At 38.8% G+C, this 24,755-nt stretch overlaps 2 protein-coding genes across 9 annotated transcripts in view; one reads left to right on the plus strand and one right to left on the minus strand.

Moving 5' to 3' along the window:
• The window catches only part of caskb (calcium/calmodulin-dependent serine protein kinase b), a 115,188-nt gene that overhangs the window by 38,296 nt on the left and 52,137 nt on the right, over positions 1–24,755 (plus strand). For 4 of the 8 annotated variants that reach the window (XM_026933425.3, XM_026933428.3, XM_026933424.3 and 1 more), the window contains exons 2-12: positions 4,658–4,770; positions 8,675–8,780; positions 8,882–8,959; positions 9,060–9,132; positions 18,127–18,229; positions 18,396–18,571; positions 19,952–20,074; positions 20,761–20,844; positions 21,264–21,363; positions 23,990–24,007; positions 24,555–24,676. In XM_026933425.3, the coding sequence (XP_026789226.1) occupies positions 4,658–4,770; positions 8,675–8,780; positions 8,882–8,959; positions 9,060–9,132; positions 18,127–18,229; positions 18,396–18,571; positions 19,952–20,074; positions 20,761–20,844; positions 21,264–21,363; positions 23,990–24,007; positions 24,555–24,676 (1,096 nt within the window). Of the gene's footprint in view, positions 1–4,657; positions 4,771–8,674; positions 8,781–8,881; positions 8,960–9,059; positions 9,133–9,460; positions 9,593–18,126; positions 18,230–18,395; positions 18,572–19,951; positions 20,075–20,760; positions 20,845–21,263; positions 21,364–23,989; positions 24,008–24,554; positions 24,677–24,755 lie in introns of those variants that run through there. The other 4 variants (XM_026933430.3, XM_053232176.1, XM_026933429.3 and 1 more) reach the window with 2 other exon arrangements.
• Positions 8,153–16,269, minus strand: LOC113538393 (probable G-protein coupled receptor 34). Its single transcript, XM_026933431.3, has 2 exons — positions 15,455–16,269; positions 8,153–12,741 (listed from the first exon to the last, which is right to left on the minus strand). The coding sequence occupies exon 2, from the start codon at positions 12,671–12,673 to the stop codon at positions 11,531–11,533; it is 1,143 nt and encodes a 380-aa protein (XP_026789232.1). The 5' UTR covers positions 12,674–12,741; positions 15,455–16,269; the 3' UTR covers positions 8,153–11,530.

Here is a 24,755-nt window from a genome sequence, read left to right on the forward strand (position 1 = left end):
TTAATCGGTATGTATGTGTTCTGTATATGATGTTCATGTGGTGCTTCCAGAAAGTATTCACCTGCTTGCAACATCAAATTTAAGTATATCAGGATGGGATTTTTTTTCTGCTCCTTTTGAAGTGACTCTGCAGAATCCGGTGTGTTTAAAGGTGGGTGGAAAGAAGGACTCAGAAGACTTTGACAGAGTTTTGGGCTCACTTTATTTTTACGACTAGCACTTTTCAGTGCACTTTCAACACCTAGTGAGAAAAAAATAAATAAATAAAACACTGTCCCAATATTTCGGGGTTTCCGCCTCACTCAAGTTCATCAACACTTTCCAAGCTCACACTCCAACCTCTGTCTGCTCTGTCCCCCTCTCTCTCTGGTTTACGGTGTTCTCTAGTGCCAGATACCAACAAGTGATCCATACGTTGGCATCCTTCATGCAGTGGAGCACTAGAGAGGGGGTCATAATTGAAACAGAGGGTAAAAGGGGTGCCCAAGTAGGTAGTACTGAAGGGTGAGGAATACCCACTTAATGGCCAGACACTCCTTCTCGATTGTGCTGTACTTAATCTCCCTCACTGAGAGGTTCCAGCTGATGTACAACACAAGATGCTCCCCCCCAACCACCTGGGACAAAATGGCCTCCAGCCCTTTGTCTGACAGTCTGCAGAACAAGGGAGATAATAGTCAGGAGAATGCAACAGCAGTCCTTCCACACAAAACCACTTTTACCTGACAAAAAGCCTACTTGCACAGCTTCGTCCCCTGGACCTGATCTGGCACTCCCGTTTTAGTGAAGTCAGTCAGCAAGTCAAGTGGTTTTTATTGTAATTTCTATATAGAGCTAGTGTATATCAGAACGAAATGTCATTTCTCCAGGACCATGGTGCAACACAGAACAGCACACTAGACTACATAAAGTGCACTACACAATAGTGTGAGATGAGTGCAGGATGATAAATAATAAATACACAGAGAAGAACAATAGATTCACAGGACAGTAAATACACAGAACATGGGCTGTAAACTGTAGACTATTTTGTAGTGTAGCAGAAATAGGTATAGCAGCAGTATTGGCAGCAAAAAATGAGTTCCATAATAATAGTGATTGATGCAGCTCTGCAAGGTGCTGGTATGCAATGTTTTTGAGTCGTACTGGGTTAGGTGTTTGACTAGCTCAGGTGAGCGTTGGGAGGCAGCAGAGTGTTGAGTAATATGACTGCATCAGGGAAGAAACTGTTGCAGTGTCTGCTGGTGGCACGGATGGTCCTGTACCTTCTTCCAGATAAACCTACAATAATAGCCAAACAGTCCCAGGAACTGCCTCACCCCCATTTTGGTCTTGGATCGTGGGCCGCTGCAATCGCTGTGGCCTTATCAATTTGGAGACACACCTGCTTATGGCCCAAGTGGAAGCCCAGATATAGTACTTCCACCTGTCCAATTGCTCACTTCTTTGGATATTCTGTGAGTCCTGCCTGTTGCAAGGACCTCAGGACAGCTCTCAGATGTTGTAAATGAAGCTGCCGATCATTACTATAAATGTGATGTTATTTAAATAAGCATCAGCATGGACACTGTACGGGGGCAGAATATTCTGTTGATGAGATGTTGAAACGTTGTTGACAAATTGGAGTAAACTGAACGGAGTGGAAAAGGCCATTTTTTTCTGGGGATATTGGAGTCAAGGGAGTCTGCCAATACATAGAGACATATCTGAGACAACTCAAATCTGTAATTGCAGCAAAAGGACAATGCAAGAAATATCAGCTCTGGGGGGGTGAATACTTATCATTTGTGTAGATTTTTTTATTTTTAAATAATTCTGAGGATATCTAAATAATTTATTTAATTTTTGTTTTTATAGAGTCACTTCAAATGGGGCACAAAAAAAATCTAATTGTAATATACTTAAATTTGATGTAGCACAGTAACACTTTCTGGAGGCACTGTATTTTCTGGAGGCACATATTTACCTTTGGCCATTTATAGGCCTGCATTCCTGTTCTGTAATTATGTGGGCTGTGTGGCTGTGAGCACAGAGTTGGTGGTGTCAGTATTGCATGCCATGGCACTTTGTGGTTAAGGCCCAGAGGTGTCACTTCTTTGGCAGGCTCCACACACGTGAATACACACACATGCTCACAGAACAAGAATGCGCATCCATACTACAGAGTGACATCCACTGGTCAGGGCCTTGTTAGGGCCCAAGCACTAAAAGCGTGCACTATAATATTATCATTAATATTATTATTAATATTATTATTATTATTATTATTATTATTATTATTATTATTAGGGCCCAAGCACTGAAAGTGCGCAGGGCCCTATTGTCTTCCTAAAGGTTATTATTGTTATTATTATTATTATTATTATTATTATTACTATTTTTTTCAAGGTTTCGGGGGCTTTTGGGGGTTTTCCCAGGCAAAGGGAACCATTGGAACCATGGTTGTGGTGGGGTGGCCTAGCAGCGCCGCCTATTACACAGTACATAAACTTGGTGCATATATCATACATACTTGTACGTCTGTGTATGAAACTCAGTACACACATTGTTGTCATCTCCCCGAACAACTTTCGCACTGACAATCATTAGCTCCGTCCAGCCGGAAGTCGGCCATTTTGGAATTTGTGAAAATTGCATGTGGTGAACTTTTAAATACTCCTCCTAGGGGAAACACATGATTGTCACTGACCTTGGTCAACATTATGCCAAGACATTGAGGATGCTAAATTGCGAATGGATTTTTGATATCTCAAACGTTTTTGCCATGGTGAGGCAATAATTTTATGGTGAAAAATGGGAAAGTGTCTCTTATCTTCTGAGTGCATTGAGTGATTTAGATGAAACGTGGGCTGTACGTTTGATACTGGGGGCTGATCACACGGATGTGGCTATTTTGAGTCACAGTCATAGCGCCAACAACTGGAAGCAGGAAGTGTGTGACTTACAACAGACTTTGCAATAATCCTCTAATATTTACCCAAATCACCTCAAGCTTGATCAGAATAATGTCAAGACATGGTAAAATGTAAAATTGTGGAAGGATTTTTGATATCTTAAATAGTGTTGCCATGGTAATGCATCAAATATTAATACTCTTTTCTGGTGTTTTTGAGGCTTTTAGCATGCTTAAAATTTAATGAAATTCAGCACTCCCGTCAGAGTTGTCGGCCGTTAGGCGTAGGCAAAGCCTAAGATACGAGCGCTCTGTAGCGGCCCTTTTTGACTAAAGTGGTGGGGTCAGTTTTACATGTATTGTTCTCATCAAGCTGGACAACTTTCAAAATGACAGTCATTAACTCCGCCCAACAGGAAGTAGGTCATTTTGGATTTAATGTGGATTTTTTTAAAAGCGATCTTTTTTTGAAAAGACATCTACTATATAGTTATAATTACACTTAACCTTTGCATAGCTGTTATATTGTGATTCAAATCAAATCACAAACTAGGAGAAAGGCATATAAACAGAGCTATCTTACACCCCCTTAAATGCATGTGCCCACTACGCATTACTTCACTACAATTAATTAATGGCTAGTAAGGATTACAACATATATCTCTTGTGTTCTTCATGCATTATCTCACCAAATATTAGCTGTATGTTTGGACATGGAGGCTGTTGTAAAGCCTTAGGCCTTAACCTATTACAACAGCGCAAAACAAGTTACTCTACAGCGCTTGCTTCACTATGCATTGTTTTCATACACCTGGCACCATAGGGCCTGTCATCTCTGCTTGCAGCTATATTTTATTTATTTATTTTTTCAAGGTTTCGCGGGCTTTTGGGGTCCTTGACAAGCTCAAAAACTCATGAAATTTGCCACACACATCAAAGTCGTCGGCCATTAGACCTGAGCAAAGGGAAGCACGTGGGCGTGGTGGGGGGCTCTGCAGCGCCCCCTTTTACACTGTACATAAACTTGGTTCATATACTATACATACTTGTACGTATATGTACGAAACTCAGTACACACATTGTTCTCATCAACCCAAACAACTTTCATACTGACAGTCATTAGCTCCGTCCAGTAGGAAGTTGGCCATTTTGGAATTTGTGAAAAGTGCACGTGGGGAATCACATGATTGTCACTAACCTTGGTCAACATCATGCCAAGACATTGAGGATGCTAAATTGCGAATGGATTTTTGATATTTCGAACAGTGTGTCCATGGCGAAGGATTAAATTACTGACAAAACACACTTATGCAACTAGCCTATTGTAAGTTTTTTTTTCCTTCCTATTTTTCCCTAAAATGTTTTTGATTGTTTTTCACTTAATATTTATATGTTGTATTTTCATATTGAGGGTGGAAAAAGTTCTGACATGATTTATCTTTTGTTTTACATTACAAAAACCTGCTATTTTAACAGGGGTGTGTAGACTTTTTATATCCACTGTACATTGCTCTTATCTTAGCATATGTCACACTACTGTTTACAGTTTGTTTAGTCTTGTGTCTGTTTTTCATGTTTTTCATGTGTTGCACTGGCACACTGTATACATGTGTATGGGCTGGTTGACAATAAAATGTGATTTGACTTGAGCAGAGATTGCGGTGTATTTGCCAGCATGCAGGTTTTTACAGATTTTCCTGACATGCTGTTGCAGTTTGTCGTTTAGCCCAACAGTCCCTAATTCTCCATGTCTGTGTTTCCCAGGGGGCCATTTAGTGTGGTGCGCAGATGCATTAACCGGGACACAGGACAGCAGTTTGCTGTGAAGATTGTGGATGTGGCCAGTTTCACCTCCAGCCCTGGGCTCAGTACAGAAGGTGAGTTGATATAGGAAACACACACATCCTGGGTACTCTGAAACTTGGTTGGATACTGTGAAGACAGAATGATGTGAAATTTTGCTTTTTTGTTTAATAGATAACAATAATTTTAGTAATTCTCCACTTAAACAACAAAAGTACTATTGTGTAAAGTGTAATGTCAATAGTAGAATACATGCAACTGCTTATTGCATAACTTCAGGAGAAATGTAACATTTCTTTATTTATTTTGGGTATTATTAAAAGGACACATCTACAAAAAGACAAAACTACTCTTACATGTACAATTTATTTTAAACTTTACTCAAATGTAACATAAGTAAAAAAAAAAAAAAACAAGTCATAATTGCCCGATACATTTTACGACCAATAATGGAACAAGTCATACACAACAGATATGCTTCCATTTTAACAAGTGTTTGAATCCACTCCTTTAGATGTGCATAAAATACATGTCCACGTCTTCTGCTGTGCTTGCTTTACATGCCATATCTATCTCTTTTTGATGAGTTCTCCATGCTTCTTGATTGCAAAAATAGATAAAAACACAAAATATCACAGTATCGATAACATTCAGATCAGACATGCAGCTCATGCATGTGTGTAAGTATGTGTGCCATGGTATCCTGGGCATTATCCTGCTGGTTTGGCACTTCTCTGGGTTTTGGCCACAGCACACTGCCATCTGTGAGTGTGTGTGCCTGGTGGGCACAGGCCAACACAGAGACGGCAAGAAGGATGAAACCCAGTCTGTGCTATTCTGAAAGAATATGTGACAAGCCTGAGACAACAGCTTTTAGTCATGAGCTAAAACTGTTCCATTATGAGTAAGTATTAAATTGATTGTGGGTATGAGTGTGTACAGTGCAGAGTGTAGTGAGACGACCCTTCGCGTTACATAGTAGGCATAATGATGTTGCATATATCGTTGCATAGCAAGGCATCTAAACCAGATTGCTTGTGTGTCTAAGCAGAGAAAATCTTGACAGTTTTTGCCGTCTAAGAGGGGAAAAAAGACAATGTTTAGTAGCTGATGATAATAAAAAATGTGCAAAACTTCATTATGCCAACAATCGCCAATTACAAATTGCAATCACAAAAAAGTATGTACAGTATGAGCCAGTTGTTCTTCAGTTTCTAGTGAGGGACAGATCAACTTAAAAACTAAGGGCCCGTCCACATGTATACAGATATTTTTGAAAACGTAGGTTCTACACCTTTGTTTTCAAAAGTTTTTGTAAATGTATCTGTCCAAATGGGGAAAAAAACAACAAGGCAAAAGGTTCATTTATTCATTCATGCATTCATCTTCAGGTACTGCTTTATCCTGGTCAAGGTAATGGTTGGCCTGATGATGGCCTGATGATTTAAATCTCTGTTTAAAGCGAATTTTGGCACATTAATTTTCTCATTCCCCACACTCCCTCTGCAGACTCCCATTAAACCACACCCCCACCTGCCACAGTTTGGATGGGGCCTAAGACAGATAGCAAGACTCAGCTCACCACCTGCCTGAACAGAAGATAACTAAGATGAGCCTCTGCTTTGGGCAAACTCCTCCCTGCACAATTAACTTTCTGAGCATGGCTTAAGCCTGAAGATAATTCTAATGGTCTGAATATCAATGTACACAATTTTGCTATTAATGCCAATGTGTGCTTAACTCAATATGGACCTTTGCCATTATCTGTTGGAATTTAAATTTATCATTAGCATCAACTTCATTGAACACTAATATGGATACCTTTGAATATTGCATACATTTTTCTGGATTTTGGCTGCCATCACACTGAAACAGTATGTTTACATTTGAAAAGAGCTGTGTATAATGTAGAAAACAGGTGTCAAAACAAACACCTGTGAGCCAAACACAGCTCAGTGCCTTGTTTCATTTGGTGTGAAAAATAATATTGAAACAGCCCATAGTACCCACTGTTACCTATCTAGAATTCACACCGGATGTGTAATGTAATTACTGCCTGAGTTCTGTATATGCCACTGTACTGCGCAAATGGGCTCACATCTTGCAGTGCTGAAATGCTGTCTGCTTTGCTGTCTGCTCTGTTCAAGTCAGTCTCGAAGAATTTGAGTTTGACACCTCTGATATCGAAGCTGCATTCCAGTCTTATCTGTTTTTGCTGGAACATGTCACATCAAACCAATGAAAATGGGTAAATATCGTGAAGTTTCAGGTTCAGGTAGTGTGAGAAATCTGTGTAAGTTCAGTATGGACACTTTCCTATCATCTGTGTTTTGCTGTGGACAAAAAACACCACTCTAGGCTAAATTTATTTTGTGGCCATAGCCTTAAATGGATTGCTTGTCACTGGTATGATGCCACTCTAGAATTACATGCTGAGTATATCTGCGTGACTGTGTGTGTGTGTGTGTGTGTGTGTGTGTGTGAAAGATGTATTCAAAACAGTGCATGCTGTGGTTTTCCTGGCATTAAAAAGTGGAATGTTGCTATTAGGAAGGTCCATAGCATACAGTCAGTCATATAAACACCCACAGATGTTTTATTAATAAGGGCATGGAATATTTACACCCCTGGGGAAAAAAATGGTCCAAGACCAAAATTTTTTAAAAAGTTTTTAATGGTCTTAACAAAAAAATCATTGGTCAAGAAATTAACAAGAATTAAACAAATACTGTAGATCTCTCCCTGCTCTATCAGTCGTGGTTCCATTTATGAGCTTTTCATCAGGCCCTTGATTGGCTACATCAGGTGTGGCAGATGACCAAATAATGACTAATCTTTTAAGGAAAAAAAAAAAGAACACCCCAGAAGATATTTTTGGAAAATTTTGTACAGCAAGAAATTTTAGTCTGAATTTTACATCAAACATTTTAATCATTATCATGATTTTACCTTTGTGTACAAGAAGACTATATAAGTGAATTTCCCTGTTACTAGCTTTTCCACAAACACTTCACTGCAGCAAAAGTAAACGATGGCAAATGGTATCACAGGAGGTCTCAGGAGTGCATTTGTTTAATTCTTGGTAATTTTCTGACCAATGATTTGTTGTTAAGAAAAAACTTAATATTTTGCTATTTTGGGCTTGGCCTATTTTTTTTGCCCAGGTGTGTAGACTAATGACTGATCTGTCCATATATAGTTTTGTCAGGGGAAAAAGATTACATTATACATTAAGGGTGAACATGAAAAATGTAAAATGTAGTTATCAGTGAGGGGCTCATGCAAAAAATTGAACTCTGCAGCCTTGCAGTCACTTACGGCTTCCTCTCCTAGCTAATGATGACATTTTGGAAATTCAGTCGTCCGGCACACTAAAGAACTGTGGAATCTCTTTTTGAGGAATCATAGAGGATTTTACAGAATTCTTATATGAATGCCAAATTTGGGTAGAATGAATAAAAACTGTGGCCCTCTGGGATAGCAGTTTGACTCCCCCAGCACAGGGGAATAGAAGTAAGGGAAACGGAAAAAAGGTGAAGGGAGGGATAAAGTGGAATCGAAGTGGAAACAGAGATTATGAAACAGAGATTACCTTCTCTCAGTTCTGTTTTCTGTCTCACACTATGGTCTACTGTTTGATGTAGCAGTCTGAGAAAGGGCCAGAACACATCTTTGCCCCCTCTAGTGTCCCTTTAGGAAAGAACAGAGTGACGTCAGCCTGTCTGGCTTTAGCACAATGGAACTGATGAGGTATGTCATACAGGCTGCTACTGTGTGCACACTGAGGAATCCCACTCATCACAACACATTCACACATGTAAAGGCCTTTTTATTGATTATTGATAAACAAGCAGTTACAATGAAGACCCGGAAGGTGTGAAATTTGCAAACTATGATCTTTTTTTTAATGATATTGATGATAGTATGATATGATAACTGATGATAGTAATGTGCATCCTGTCTTTTTTTCCTGTACAGATCTGAAGCGAGAGGCTAGTATCTGTCACATGCTGAAGCATCCTCACATTGTAGAACTCCTGGAAACATACAGCTCAGATGGAATGCTCTATATGGTTTTTGAGTTGTAAGTGTCTGTCTGTCTGTGTCTCTGTCTTGCTCTTGGTAATTGGCATGATGTGTTTAAAATGGATTTTTTCTAACTCTTTATTTCTCTTCTGCTTGTAGTATGGATGGGGCAGATCTTTGTTTTGAGATTGTGAAGAGGGCAGATGCAGGTTTTGTCTATAGTGAGGCTGTGGCCAGGTATGTAGCCATATCCCTCTTGTTTCCTGGATGATTCTGTGTGGCAAATCTGTGTACAGTCTAAAACTCTTTCTCACTTTATCTTTCTCACCACCCTTAGCCACTACATGCGTCAGATATTAGAAGCACTGCGCTACTGCCATGACAACAATGTTATTCACCGAGATGTCAAGGTACGACTGTTCCCTTTATTAATCTGTTTGCTACGCAGTCAGTACTGTAGCCCTTGCATATGTGTTTTTGACATGTGGGTGTCAAGAGATGAATTTACCAGGACGAAATTGCCATAACTAAAGAAACACAGTGGGGCATATGGTTATAAGAAAATAAGTAATGGATGGTTTGAGTGATGTGGCCCAACATAAAGTTTAGCAATTTGCCAGCAATTAAAGCTTTTTATTACATTTACAGTTATATTTAATGTTGTGGAATGTGTGTGAAATAAGTTGCTTTTGGTTATCACTTATGTTATAAATGCTATAAAATGTTGTTCCCTCACCCATTTATTATTATGCTTTATGCTTGGATCATGTGGAGTGTCCACCACAGTAGCCCTTCTGAAGTGCTCCGCCCACCCCCCTTCACCAAGAGTGAAACAGTTTTGAAATGGGTCACAGCATAACATCTGTATAGGTGAAGGGGCTCTTAACCACGTATGTGCATGTTTTCAGCAGTTATTTAGTTCCTTGAACAACTGCTGATGATCACAGTCTAGATATATATGTTTTTGCAATACTGACCATAACCACATCCTTTTGGTGGATATTTTGTGTTATTTTGAGACATCGCATCCTGTGTGTGGTAGAATGTGTGTGCATGTGCACCTTTGCACATTGAATGTTTGTGATTCATTTAACAGTACAGTTTTTTGTCTTCTGAAATGAAACACACTCTTTTGCTTTTAAGAAGAGCATTCACACATTCCTTAACGTGGTCTGCAAGAGTTCTAAAGATCACTACTAGAATTCCAGCACTCCACTTAAAAAAGAGCTATTCATAAACTAGAGAAAAACTTAACTGAAGGTCATGTCAATGTGTTTCTTTTCATTTGTTCCCCCATTTTCTCCCCAATTTGGTCTTGCCAGTTCCCACCCACTAGCTAACTCTCCCCTTTCACACAACAACTGTCAACTGGGGACAGAAGAACGAACATGTGGTTCCTCAGAGACATGCAAAGACAACCTGCCAACCATGCTGCTCCTGCTGTGTCATAGGGCAGCGTAACACACTTGGAGGCCTGATCTCCCTAAAATAGGGGAATGTTTTTCTGTTGCACCACTCTGGGGCCCTGTTAATGTTTTACATGGCCACTCAGACAAATTGAAATTGATTCAATTTAAAACATGATGCACTACTACAGAGCAAAATATTCTGTGTGTGTGTGTGTGTGTGTGTGTGTGTGTGTGTGTGAAGTATGTAGAGTAGAGAAGTACTGTAAAACAGCCAGATAAATCTCCTTCTGATGAGACAGACATCTGTGACTAAAGTGGGATTACTGTCAGAGACTTACCTCAGGGTTAGCACAGATGGGCAGTTGGGCTCCATTTGCACACTGGACACAGACCTGCACCATCTACAGAGTTTGAGTAATTTAGTCTCACAAACATGGCTTAATAGTCTTTTGTGTACATCATTGAGTTGTGCAGTTTGGAAGTTTGACGCCACTTGTCCAAGTGACTGCATTTTTACATCCGTGTGGATTTTAACGGTGTTTCTGTGTAGCTGTGCTTTTGTTTACAGGTTTTTATGATTAAAATCAATGAATTATCATAATTATCATGTTAGTAATTATCATAATTATCAGAATTGATTGTGTATCCTTTAATAATAATATTTTGTGGCAGATTCTTGACTGTATTATCAGATTCTAAAAGAAAGAAAGTTAAGCAAAAGAAAAAGCAAAGAAAGCACTGCTACCTTATTTTTCTCTTATGATATTGGAATATTGTAATGTCTGAAAGAAATGCTGCTATAATCCATATAATAGAGTCCTTTTGACTTGTGAGGATCTTCAAGCTTTGAGACTGACTGAGCACTGATTCCCCACCATAATCCATCTGTTGTACGATATCATTGTCTAAAGAGTCTTGCCATTTTCCTTCATGTTAAGGCTTCCATATTTTGGGAGGTCATACACTATATGGCCAAAAGTATGTGAACATCTGACCATCACACCCATATGTGGGCATTCCCCAAACTGTCGTCACAATGTTGGAGACACACAGTTGTCTTGATTATCTTGGTATGTCGTAGAATTATGATTTCCCTTCACTGGCACCAAGGTGCCTTAGTTAAGGGGCCTGCGAAAAGTGAGGTCCATAAAGACATTGCTTCCCAAGGTTGGTGCACTTGCTGAATTTTAAGGGCCAGTAGTTGCCCAGCATGTGATAGAGAATGTGGAATGACAGGCCACAGCCACATTAAAAAATCTAGTGGAAAGCCATCCCAGGAGAGTGAAGAATGAACTCCATATTAATGCCCATGGATTTGTTGCAACATGGACACATGTGATGGTCAGGCCTCCACATACTTTTGTCCATATATTGTACCTCTGTTTACATAAAGTCAAGCTTATGGATTGTCTTTAGGATGGGTGGTCGTTAGGATGGTGATGAGCCCCACACTTTCGGGTTTAGCTAGTGCGGTGATAGAAGCCTGGGACACAGATGTCCGGTGGAACTCTGTAGAAGAGCTGTTGATGGCGGGGTGGTTGCACACACAGAACACCCGGGAAATAGCACTTAGTGTGGCCTTGCGCACTGAAGCTGACAACACAAAGTACATGAGGGGGTCCAGACAACTGTTGAGGGCTGAGAAGAGCAGCATAACCTCATTGGCATGGTCTATATGATGGCGCATCTCACAGGGGGTCTCCGTTAGTTGAGACTGCACATACACTCCCCTGAAGGCATGGTAGGGCACAAAGCAGATGGTGAACAGGAAAAGCACCACAAAGGACTTCTTAGCAGCACGGGAGTAGTGCCCTGCATTGGGCAGGTCTGGCTTGTTATAGGATGCTTGCAAAAGGCGCCAGGCAATCCGTCCATATGACACCAACATAAGCAAGAACACGAACCAGAAAACGCCCACCATAAATAAGTTAAAGTATGCCTTACTGCGTGCTTGTGTTCGAGACTTGTACTGGAAGCACTTGCCCTGCTCCTCATTGCCCTCAGCCAGAGCAATCATAGGCACCACAGCTAGCAGCGAGGCTGTCCACAATACACTGCATGCCACCACACTCCATCTGTTCCCCTTCAGCCAGCGGTGGAAGAAGGATGCCCGTGTTCCTGGCAAACCATGTATCTTGACATAGCGGTCCAGGCTGATGAGACCCAGCAGGGTGATGCTTACATACATGTTCATATAGAAGAGGTTGCCTACAATCTTGCACATCCTGGACCCTAAGGGCCAGTAGTTGCCCAGTATGTGGTAGAGGATGCGGAATGGCAGGCAGGCTACAAGCACTAGGTCAGCCAGAGCCACGTTGATGAGGAAGATGCGGACCGAGTTGCGGCGTGAGTGGAGGAAGATGAAGACCCAGAGGGCCAGCAGGTTCCCTGCCAAGCCAAACAGGAAGATGAGAGAATACAGGACGGCAAATGGCACACGCTGGGCTTCTTCTTCCAAAGAGCATGAATGATTGAGTTCTGAGACTGTATGATGGATGAAAGAGTTGTTTGACGGCATGTCTGTTCTGTTAGCAGTGGTCATTTTTTATGCATTTGTCCTCTTTTTGGTACAGTGGTGTGTGTATATTCAGGCAACCTATAACTTGGGCCCTGTAGAAGAGGGGAGGAAAAAAAGTTTTCAGTTTACATTGGTAAGCAGTGACCATTTTTGTCTTAATACAGGAAAAAGAAGTGGACTCTCACGCTGACTTTCTTATACTGTGTTTTCATCCAAAACCGAGCACCACGTAACCATTGGTAGCCATAAATCCAAAATTCCCAACTACATACTTCTAATGCTTCATACTTATGTTCAAATGCTTCTTTTAGCCCCAATTCAGTTTGTTCATTCATTCATTCATAATAACTGCTTTATCCTGGTCCAGTTTATGGTTGATCTAGAGCCTATCCATGGAACACTGGCTGCAAGGCAGGAAGACACCATGGATGAGACACCAGTCCATTGCAGAAAACCATGCACACATGCACACATTTACACCTTCATTCACACCAATGGATAATTTACTAATATGTTTTTGGAAGCCCAGACATGGGGTGAACATGTCACACTATGCACAGACAGTAACCCAAGTTTCAGGGACTGTGTCATCCAGTGCCACTAAATGCCACTAAATTGGCCTTCAGTGGGCATGACGCATTATACATTCTAAGACCACTGATCTCATCTAGCAAAGAATTCTTTTATAATGTGTGATTTCTTTTTTTTGTCTGTGACAGCAATATCTGTAAACCTGGCTTAACTTAGCAAATGGGTTTTCAGCATAGACATTACACTTTACACATAGACTCCTGAACATTAATCAGATGGCTATTCCATATTTGGGGGCCTATGTAGAAATAAGCTCTGTCCCTACTGTGGTTTTAATTATTGTGGGTACTGGTAAAGAACCTGAACCTTTTGATCAGGTAGAAAAGATCTCTCAGGTACTGTTGGGTGAGACCATTCAGGGCTCAGTAGTCAGTAGTAGGGTCAGTAGTAATAATTTGTGATTAATGCAAAATTTACTGGGAGCTAGGGCAGTGCAGATAAATTTGGGGAAATAAAATCACACTTTCTGGTTCTATTAATGATTCTGTTACTGGAACATCCAGACAACAAAGCATTACAGTAGTCCAACCTAGAGGTAACAAAGCATGAACCAGTTTTTTCTGCATTATGTAACCTTATATTTCTTAAGTTTCATATCACAACTTTGTTTCAAACTGCCTGTAGCCCCAGTAAAAGTACCTCTGTCTTGTTGGAATTAGGTAGGAGGAAGTTACTCAGCATTTAGTGTCAAATGTCCTTTACACATTCCTCAGCCCTTTTAACCTGGTGTGTGTCAGCTGGTTTGACTGAAACATATAGCTGTGTATCATCAGTATAGCAGTGGGAGCTAATACCTTGTTTATGAATAATTTTACCCACAGGTAGCATATATAGGGGAAAAAAATTAGTGGCCCTAAACAAGAGCCTTTTGGAACACCAAACATTGCTTAGAGAAGTCACCATTAACGTCAACCAAACTGATAATGGTCAATCAGATTAGAACTGAGCTGTTTCCTTAACTCCAACAGTTGGCACATTGTGAAGATTCTGCAATTTGTTCATCTGATATTGGAAGAAGCTCTCTACTTGAAAAATTAATGAGAAATTTGTGAAAAGTAGCAATATTCTTTTTACAAGTTGCAATATTGCTGTCATGTTTTCACTGTTATGATGACTTCCATGAGCATGAAATAGACCATATTTTATGTAGAATCTGAACGTGTGAAAATTGTCTATGCAGAACAATAAAATATTGATGACGTTTAAATAGACTTGTCAGAGAATGATGCCTACATATACAGTATGTTATGGTCATGTGACATACTTGGGATCCAAGTGCTAAAACAGTTTATTTAAAATTAAATGTATGGTAACATGAAATGTGTGGAGTTGTGAGAAATTGAGTTTGAATGTCTTTAGCCTTGGTGTCTGTAAACTTTTGGTTTCAGAATTGTATCTGCTTTGACCTTCTCAGAGGCTTAATATCTTAGTCACAAATCTGTCAGACAAAGCCTTGTAATTTCATGGTCTCAAAATGTCTCAGTAAATAGATGAACATGAGTAAACAAATAACACATTTTTAGGAATTTTGACTTTTATGGTAAGTAACCCTGAATCACCCAGCCCTGTATGAAAACTTAATTGCCCCTAATTAAATTGACCCTATTAAACCAGAGTCAACTGGTAGAAAAGACAGGTTCACTTATTTTTATCTTTACCATCAGAGTCAGGTTACCAGCACAAAAAAAAATATTCAAGATGGTGATCCCATAAAATAAAATAAATAAATAATAAATTAAATTAAATTAAATGAAGTCCACATTCTTACTCCCTGGTTAAATCAACCGTAGTCACTTATATTAATCCTTACAATAAGAGTCAGTTTGCCAGCACAAGGATTCAACAAGCACATTGTCTGTACAGTTTTAGTTTGGCATGCAATCCCAATCTTCAAATGTCTTCAAATGGACAACCATAGTAAATCTTCCCAAAAGCAGCAATGAAATGAACAATATCCATGTTCACAAAAGCACAAATACAAGTTCACATCACAGTGGCTAAGAGGAAGCAGAATAGTGAAGTGATGGTCAAATTCAAAACCCAATAGAATTGATATCGCAAGACCTGAGGTGAACAGATCCTAATAAACCTACCACTGTTTTTGGAAAAGTAGTAAATAATAAAATTAATATAAAATATGGAAAGGCCATATACTATTTCACATAGTTGTTTATACAGTGAAAAAAAATATAATGCATGGAAAAAAATACCCACCACCATTTAAAGTGCATATGACTTTCTCTCCATGAAGCGTTATACTCCTTGTTCACTTAAAAAGTCGTATAAAAAGTCTTCAGTCTTTTTCCAACCACAGTTTCGCTTCCTAATTATTAATTTATTTTGCACTCTTGTTCTGTCTTCTTGTCAGGATTCTGTGATCAGCGCTGTATGTAACAGATCTCGGTTTCTCTTGCCTTATTTTTCATCTTCCTTCCTTTTCTCTGTTTGCAAACGCATTGTGTGCTTCTGTCTGTTCTCACTTTGGGGGTTGCAGATGAAGGAACAACCACAAAGAAGAAAGTAGCCTCTTAAGTTTCAAGTTAGCTCATTAGCCATAATAAGAAAATAAAGATTTTAAAATAGGTTTATCTAGTTAATGGTTATATGAATAAATACAAAAAAAAGTTTTAAATAAATACAATAAAATATTATCTTACTTATAGAGTAAATATTAAGAGTGTATTTACTTATATAGTACAGTGTTAACTTTGGTGAAATTGGTATACATGAAAGCACTAAACTATATTGTTTAGTTTCATACCTGAATGTGCAGTACTGTCTGACAGTATATTGGAGTTGAAATTAAATAATTGTTTATATTACAGCAATTTTTATATTTGCCTATCTCCCCACCTTTTTAAGGGACCAGAAGTAATTGGACAATTGGCTGCTCAGCTGTTCCATGGACAGTTATGTATTATTCCTTCATTAATTCACTTAAGCAGATAAAAGGTCTAGAGTTGATTATAAGTGTGTCATTTGTGTTTAAATCTGATGCTGTTAACTCTCAATATGAAATCCAAAGAGCTGTCACTGCCAGTGAAGCAAGCCACCATTAAAAAAAAAAATCAAAACAAACCCACCACAGAGCAACTATTTTAAAGAAAGAATGCACTGGTGAGCTCAGGAACACCAAAATGCCCAGAACACCATGGAAAACAACTGTGGTGGATGACAGAAGAATTCTTTCCCTGGTCAAGAAACCCCTTCACAACATTTCAGATCAAGAGCACTCTCTAGGAGGTAGGTGTATCTCTGTCTAAGTTAACAATCAAGAGAAGACTTCACCAAACTAAAAACAGGAAGACCATATTAGAGAAAGAAAAAAAAATCTAAAAAGCCAGTGCAATTCTTGAATGGACGGATGAGACACAGATCAACTTCTATCAGAATGATGAGAAGAGAAGAGTATGTAGAAGAGAAGGAACTTCTCATGATCCCAAGCATACCACCCCCATCATATGGTGTGGGCATGTATGGCTGCCAATGGAACTTATATTTATTGATGTGACTGCTAAAAAAAAAACATTTAACCATTGGTAGCCATAAATCCAAAATTCCCAACTACATACTTCTAGTGCTTCATACTTCACTTCACATGTTCAAATGCTTCCTTTAGCCCCAATTCAGTTCATTCATTCATTAATTTTCAATAACCGCTTTATCCTGGTCCAGTTCATGGTGGATCTAGAGCCTATCCACAGAACACTGGCTAAAAGACAGGAAGACAGCAAGGATGAGACACCAGTTTGTTCCCTTGTATTTATTGATGTGACTGCTAAAAAAATGGACAGCCGAAAAAAGATTCAAGATTCAAAGATTCAAGATTCAAAGCATTTATTGTCATGTGCACAGTGAGGAAACCAAGTTTCCCTGAACAATGAAATTCTTCCTTTGCTGTCCACATTGAATGCCAAGAAAAAAAGGACCATTGGACGGCGCTTCACAGTGCAGATGGACAATGACTGAAAGCATACTTTGAAAGCAACTCAACACTTTTTTTTAAGGCAAAGAAGTGCAATGTTCTGCCCTGGTCAAGCCAATCACTTGATATGAAAACATTTGAGCATACATTTCACCTGCTGAAGGCAAAACTGAAGGCCAAATGCCCCAAGAACAAGCAGGAACTGAAGACAGCTGCATTAAAGGTCTAGTAGAGCATCACGAGGGAAGAAACCCAGCAACTGCTGCTGTCTATGGGTTCCAGACTTCAGGCAGTCATTGACTGCAAAGGATTTGCAACCAAGTATTAAAAATGCCAATTTAATTTATAATTGTTAGTTTGTCCAATTACTTTTGGTCCCTTAAAATATAAACAGTACTGTAATACCTACACCACTCCCTCAATTTCAATGTAAATACCTTTAAATTAAAGCTGAAAGTCTATACTTTGAGCTCATATTTCAACTCCAGTCTACTGTAGTAGACAGCTAAAATAAAAATAACATCGCCAATGGATCTAATGGTATTTATACAAAGGCTGTGTACACTTGCACACAGCTGCTAAGATGTTGTGCTGGCCACTGGAACATACCTACTTTCTTCCTCTGGTTTGTTTTAAATGTTTTGTGCAAAGCTAACAGTAGTGTCCATGCTGTGGGACAAATAACTCTTGCTGAATTTGGCTTTATTTCTCTGTCATCAGTGAAGGACGAGAATGGGAATGGCACAGGAGAATGTAGCTTAGTGGTACACTTGGTCCTGTATTCCCATGTCTTAGTATTTCGTTCAGATGGCTGAAGTATTTAAGGGCAAAGGTTGTAGTAGGCATTATGTTGCATTTATAGTGCATTATTTGCTTCTCTTTAACAATTATGTCACTGCTCATGTCACTCTTCATCTTAGTCAATATCTTACCTTTCTAAACTGCTGCTTTATTATTAAAGCCTCACTGTGTGCTCCTGGCGTCTAAAGAGAATTCTGCTCCTGTCAAGCTGGGTGGTTTTGGGGTGGCCATTCAGCTGGGCGAGTCTGGCTTGGTGGCTGGAGGTATGTATGTGTATGGGTGCATATGTGTGTTACCCTCCTATTTGTAGATAGTAAATAAGAAAACATAATTCAGGAGTTACCCACCTCCCAGTTATTTTCCCAATTATTATTATTAAATATAACTGTAGTTTTTTTTTTTTCTTTCTGTCCTTTTCTGTGTGGGTAGGGCGGGTAGGCACGCCTCACTTCATGGCCCCTGAAGTGGTTAAGAGGGAACCATATGGGAAGCCTGTAGATGTGTGGGGCTGCGGTGTCATCCTCTTCATCCTGCTCAGTGGCTGCCTTCCCTTCTATGGCACTAAGGAGCGCCTGTTTGAGGGCATTATTAAAGGCAAATACAAGGTAGTGCTCTATTTGGAGAATTTGATAAGCATGCAATCTTAACTTTTTTTTTTTTTGAGATTTTCTCAAAAGTAAAAATTGCTTAACATTGTCTAAGATTTTGTTAATTTAATGAAACTGATTTATGATGTAAAATTAGGTTATATTAAAGAAAAATAAGCAAAGGAAATGGTAACATTTTGAAAAGAACTTAAAAGAAATATAAAGAAGCTATATTAATGTTTAAATTAATTACTTATATTAACTGATTTAGCTCTGGTCGAAGGGTATTTCAAGGGCTTCCCTTATTGGGTTGTTTTCCCATTATCACACAGAGGAATATCAGCAATTCTGCTTGAGCCCCTCCGTTTCCCTGGATCTTTAATTGAGATGAAAAAGGCTAGCTTGCATGACCTCTTCATTTCTCTCTTTCCTTCCTCAGAAGAGACCGTATTTCATATAGACTATACAGTACACACCCAACACTGAGGAATGCTGCCTTCTATTCTATTCTATTCTATTCTATTCTATTCTATTTATTTTTTAACATTCTATTCTATTCTATTCCATTCTATTCCATTCCATTCCATTCTGTTGATGATATGCTGTCTCATGCATTCAGGTCTTAGAAGGCTGTGCTTTGATGGCTATGAAGTTATGAAGAGATATGCTTTAAAGGCAGCATACATCTCAACATTGACAAATTACTGACTAGTTGCTGGGGTTAGTTAATGATCACTAAACCCAGATATCTGTTAGATTAGATGTAATAAAGTGCTGCTGGGCATAACAGAATGAATAGTCTTTGACAACACCTTCTTCCCCCTGGTGTTTTTCTCCACTATTTCTATGCATACATGCCACTTAAGACATTACTCGATGCCCTCCTTCTTCTGAAAATAGCTTTAGGTTGTGTCTATATCTATATGACAATGATGTCTGTTTGGTAATGGTCAAGATTAAGGCTGGATCATGATGACACATCATCTCATACCACTACAGCTCTTTAATGGTTATTAACTTTCTTTGGGATATTTCTATAAAAAAATACAGATTGTACATGTGGTAATTATAGGTATATACTGTAAATTACAAATAGTAATCACCCAAATCATATAGGCAGAATTTATCCTATATGTTAATGCAAGAATCCTGCAGTAGTGTATAGGAACAAAAAAGTCCCTGTGTGGTTCACTTTCAAAACTTTATGAATGTAGCAATTATAAAAGGTGTCCTGGGGATATCAGGTATCTTTTACCAGAGACCATGTCTAACTGAAATTGATCTGTTGTGGATTTTAAGGCTGTAGAACACACAGAAGCTGAATATGTTATAGTAAGCTGACCAAATGGAACTAATAAACCCATGTCTCACAGAAGTGTCTCTGCATGTTTACATCAGATGAACCCTCGGCAGTGGAGCCATATCTCAGAGAGTGCAAAAGACTTGGTGCGGCGCATGCTGATGCTGGACCCTGCTGAGAGGATTACCGTCTATGAAGCCCTCAATCACCCTTGGCTAAAAGTAAAGTATAGATATATACTGTAGGTATGAAGTGAGACAATATAAAGCTAATCCTAAATGTAAAGAAAATATAGGTTTGAAAAATGTACTAATTTTATAAAATAATATCAAAATAATAAAGGTAATATACCCCTTGTTAAATACAAAATATAAATGTAAAATGCAAACCCAGGGAGATGGATGCAGGTGTAGGCTTTCTTTATATTTTAAGCAAAGTGAAAACGAAACAAAAATAAATAGTCAAGGCAATGTTCAAAAGGCGAGAAAAAACAAGAAAGGGTACAAACCCAGAATCTAACCCAGGAGAACGCAATTGCAGATAACTACTCACATATCCACAGCACAATACAATACAAATGTCAAGCCACTAAAGAGGAAAAACACAGAATTTATAAAGGGGAACCAATTAAAGGAAACACAAGACAGGTGTGCACAGGAAATCAGTGAAACAACCAAGGACGACATTCAAACTATTGAGGGCGGTTGCCATCTGGCAATCAGGAAAGGACTTGTCCATGGTGGACGTGACATGCACACAAAGCGGGACCACCAACTAATGATGTTTTTTAAATGCATGCACCCATAAATTACTATATATCTTACTAATAAAGGCATAATTCAAGATTTTGGGTTTCATTTGTTGATTGTGGTTTTGAACAAGTTTTGTATTTCTCATTGTTATAAAGGAGCGGGATCGCTATGCCTACAAGATCCACCTGCCTGAGACTGTGGAACAGCTGAGGAAGTTCAATGCCAGAAGAAAGCTGAAGGTTCAGCATTTAGTGATTATTACCTTACATAGGATACCTGTTTACCATTTATGTAACAGATCACATTAAATATTACTTTTATATTCATTCATGTGACCATCCAGTAAGTCATAGAATATAAAAATGAGGATAAATGTATAAAAATGTATAAATGTAAAAAAATAATTGATTTTACAAAGATAATTTATCTTTAATGTCCAGTATACTGATTTGCAAATTTTACCAATCATATGTACAAAACAGCTAATAACTTTAAATGACTTAAAAGAAAAGGAAAACATTTTAGAGTATCCAACCATGCTAACAGGATGCTGCTGATTTTAGGGCAGTGGCTATAAGGTTCTGCTTCAGAGAGACAGCAGCATCTGGGTTCTTTAAGAGAAAAGACTGTAAAACTGTCAAATTCTTTTTTTTGGTAGGGAGCAGTGCTTGCTGCTGTATCCAGCCATAAATTCAACTCTTTCTATGGTGACCCCCCAGAGGAACTTCATGATTTCACAGAGGACCCCACCTCCTCAGGTAGGACACTTATCTCACCTCTGTTACCCCAACACCAGGTTTTCACCTTCGGTTTCATCATGCGTAATTAACATTGTTGTTTTAGTCATCCTTTAAGATGACTTGATGTTGTTTAATGTTTTTTTGTTTGACTCACATGTAAGCAGTTTAGTGAGTCACATATAACATTTAGTATAGCCTGATGTGAGAAAACCCCTAAAATTCACAAATATTTGAATCTCTGAGCATTACAATATAGTCATCATCTATGACTGCACTATTCACTTTTCAAGCTTTAGGAAACAGAAACCACTCATTCCCTCATAAATTTTGCCTGCAGTGAATCTTTTTTTTATAGTAACCAGTGACAAAAGCCATATATTGAGGAACAAGTGTGGCACATATTGTGAAATAGCTTCCACTTCCCTGTCTCAAAAGCCAAGTTTTAGATCCTGCTGTTGTGCTGAGAGAAAGCAGATACACAGGGTGAGTTGAACTGGCATTGAAATGGCATTTAATAATCAAGCTCAAATCTGGGTTGAGGGGTTGTAAATGCATATGAAAACTGGTTGCTTTGTTTCCTGGAAAAACCTGTGGAATAAAAACATAGAAGCAAAAACTGAATGGCAATAAAAGCTGAGCTGATTTGGATGCATACATTTGTGTTGGTGAAATTAATGATACAAATCATAATTACACCATCTAATTATTTAAATAAAAAGAACCAGTCCATTTAAATGCTCATCAAATAATGTCTGTTGAAAAGGGCCATGCATCCAAAAAGTAGTGGTCACTCCACCTATGTATGTATTGTTCTGCTGTGGTTATTTTCACACCAGATGCTGAATTTGTAATCATTAAAAACATATATATATATATATAGATAGATAGATAGATATAGATACAAACAAATAATTTTTCTCTTTGTTTGAGAATATTTTTCTTTTTGTATCATAAGTTTAATTAATATTAAGCAGCTTAATATGGCTCACATGCTGTGTAGGATTCAGGCTGTTCGTGAGCATTATATACAGTGGATATAAAAAGTCTACACACCCCTGTTAAAATGCCAGGTTTCTGGTGATGTAAAAAAAAATTAAACCAAGATAAATCTGTACAACTCATCTGAAAAACAAACTGAAATCTTTAAGGGGGGGGGGGCGAGTAAAAATAAAAAAAACAAAATAATGTGGTTGCATAAGTGTGCACACCCTCTTATAACTGGGGATGTGGCTGTGTTCAGAATTAAGCAATCACATTCAATAGGAGTTAGTACACACCTGCCATCATTTAAAGTGCCTCTGATTAACCCCAAATAAAGTTCAGCTGTTCTAGTAGGCTTTTCCTGACATTTTCTTAGTCGCATCTTACAGCAAAAGCCATGGTCCACAGAGAGCTTCCACAGCATCAGAGGGATCTGATTATTAAAAGGTATCAGTCAGGAGAAGAGTACAGAAGAATTTCCAAGGCATTAGATATACCATGGAACACAGTGAAGACCATCATCATCAAGTGGAGAAAATGTGGCGCAACAGCGACATTACCAAGAACTGGACGTCCCTCCAAAGTTGATGAAAAGACGAGAAGAAAACTGGTCAGGGAGGCTTCTAAGAGGCCTACAGCATCATTAAAGGAGCTGCAGGAATTTCTGGGAAGTACTGGCTGTGTAGTACATGTGACAACAGTCTCCCGTATTCTTCATATGTCTGGGCTATGGGGTAGGATGGCAAGACGGAAGCCTTTTCTTACAAAGAAAAACATCCAAGAACACCATACCCACAGTGAAGCATGGTGGTGGCAGCATAATGCTTTGGGGCTGTTTTTCTTCAGCTGGAACTGGGGCCTTAGTCAAGGTGGAGGAAATTATGAACAGTTCCAAATACCAGTCAATATTGGCACAAAACCTTCAGGCTTCTGCTAGAAAGCTAAAGATGAAGAAGAACTTCATCTTTCAGCACGACAACGACCCAAAGCGTACATCCAAATCAACAAAAGAATGGCTTCACCAGAAGTTTTGGAATGGCCCAGCCAGAGCCCAGACCCGAATCCAATTGAAACTCTGTGGAGTGATCTGAAGAGGGCCGTGCACAGGAGATGCCCTCGCAATCTGACAGATTTGGAGCGTTTTTGCAATGAAGTGTGGGCGAATATTGCCAAGTCAAGATGTGTCATGCTGATAGACTCATACCCAAAAAGACTGAGTGCTGTAATAAAATCAAAAAGTGCTTCAACAAAGTATTAGTTTAAGGGTGTGCACACTTATGCAACCACATTATTTTGGTTTTTTATTTTTACTTGCCCAACCTAAAAGATTTCGGTTTGTTTTTCAATTGAGTTGTACAGGTTATAGGTCACATTAAAGGTGGGGAAATTTCTGAAATGATTTATCTTGGTCTCAATTTTTTACATCACAGAAGCCTGGCATTTTAACAGGGGTGTGTAGACTTTTTATAGCCACTGTATTTCAATATACAGTATTAGACTCTTTTGGCATTACTTTTTTTTTTTGTCTGTCTGTTTCTTGGGTGTTCTCTCCTTGGTTGCTCTCTCATTTCTATTTTTTTTAACTGGTGTGTGTTTCTGGTGTATGATTCTCTATCCTCTCTTATTTCCAAACTCATTTGTTCTAATGCTGCCCCCCTTGTAGGATTGCTTGCTGCAGAAAGTAGGTATCCCATGGATTCTGACATCATCACTGCCCCTGGTCTTATTTGTGTTGCTCTGTCACTGTAATACAGCATCTCCACCTCAATGCTTATCCCTGCTATTATTCCATCTAAGCATCTCTAGGCTGAGACTCAGCATTTAACTGCATGTGTGATTGACAGTAACTCTGTAAAGTCATTATTAATGAATGTTCTTCCAGTTCTCACTTTGATTGTAGTTTTAAAACCTGAATGTTTCATGTGTTTTGAGCCTATTTCATTTTCATGCTAATGTAGTGTTCCAAGTCTGAAGACTTCATTGTATATAACATGAGCCTGCATGTGGGTTCTTATAAAAAAGAAAAAAAAACACTGAATGCGTCTGTTTGTTGCATTCTGAACTTTTGTCTGTGTTTTCTTTGTCCAGTCATGTGTGTGATTTTTGTGTGATTAAGCTTGATGCTGCCACTTTGAAGTTTAAGCTGTCATTGTCTATTTTGTTGTTCTTTCTTAATATGTATTTGCATGTATATATCCGTGCGTGTTTGTGCGTGTGTGGATTTGTAGGGGCAGTTTCTCAGGTTCTGGATAGTCTAGAAGAGATCCATGCACTGACTGACTGCAGTGAGAAAGATCTGGATTTCCTACACAGTGTTTTCCAGGACCAACATTTACACACACTGTTGGATGTGAGGACCTTACATGTACACATTACACATCTTTATCACTTTAACTCTTACCATTGTGCCCTCTCTGGTGCTTCTGATA

The sequence above is a fragment of the Pangasianodon hypophthalmus genome, chromosome 2, assembly GCF_027358585.1.
Source record: "Pangasianodon hypophthalmus isolate fPanHyp1 chromosome 2, fPanHyp1.pri, whole genome shotgun sequence".
Classification (NCBI taxonomy): domain Eukaryota; kingdom Metazoa; phylum Chordata; class Actinopteri; order Siluriformes; family Pangasiidae; genus Pangasianodon; species Pangasianodon hypophthalmus.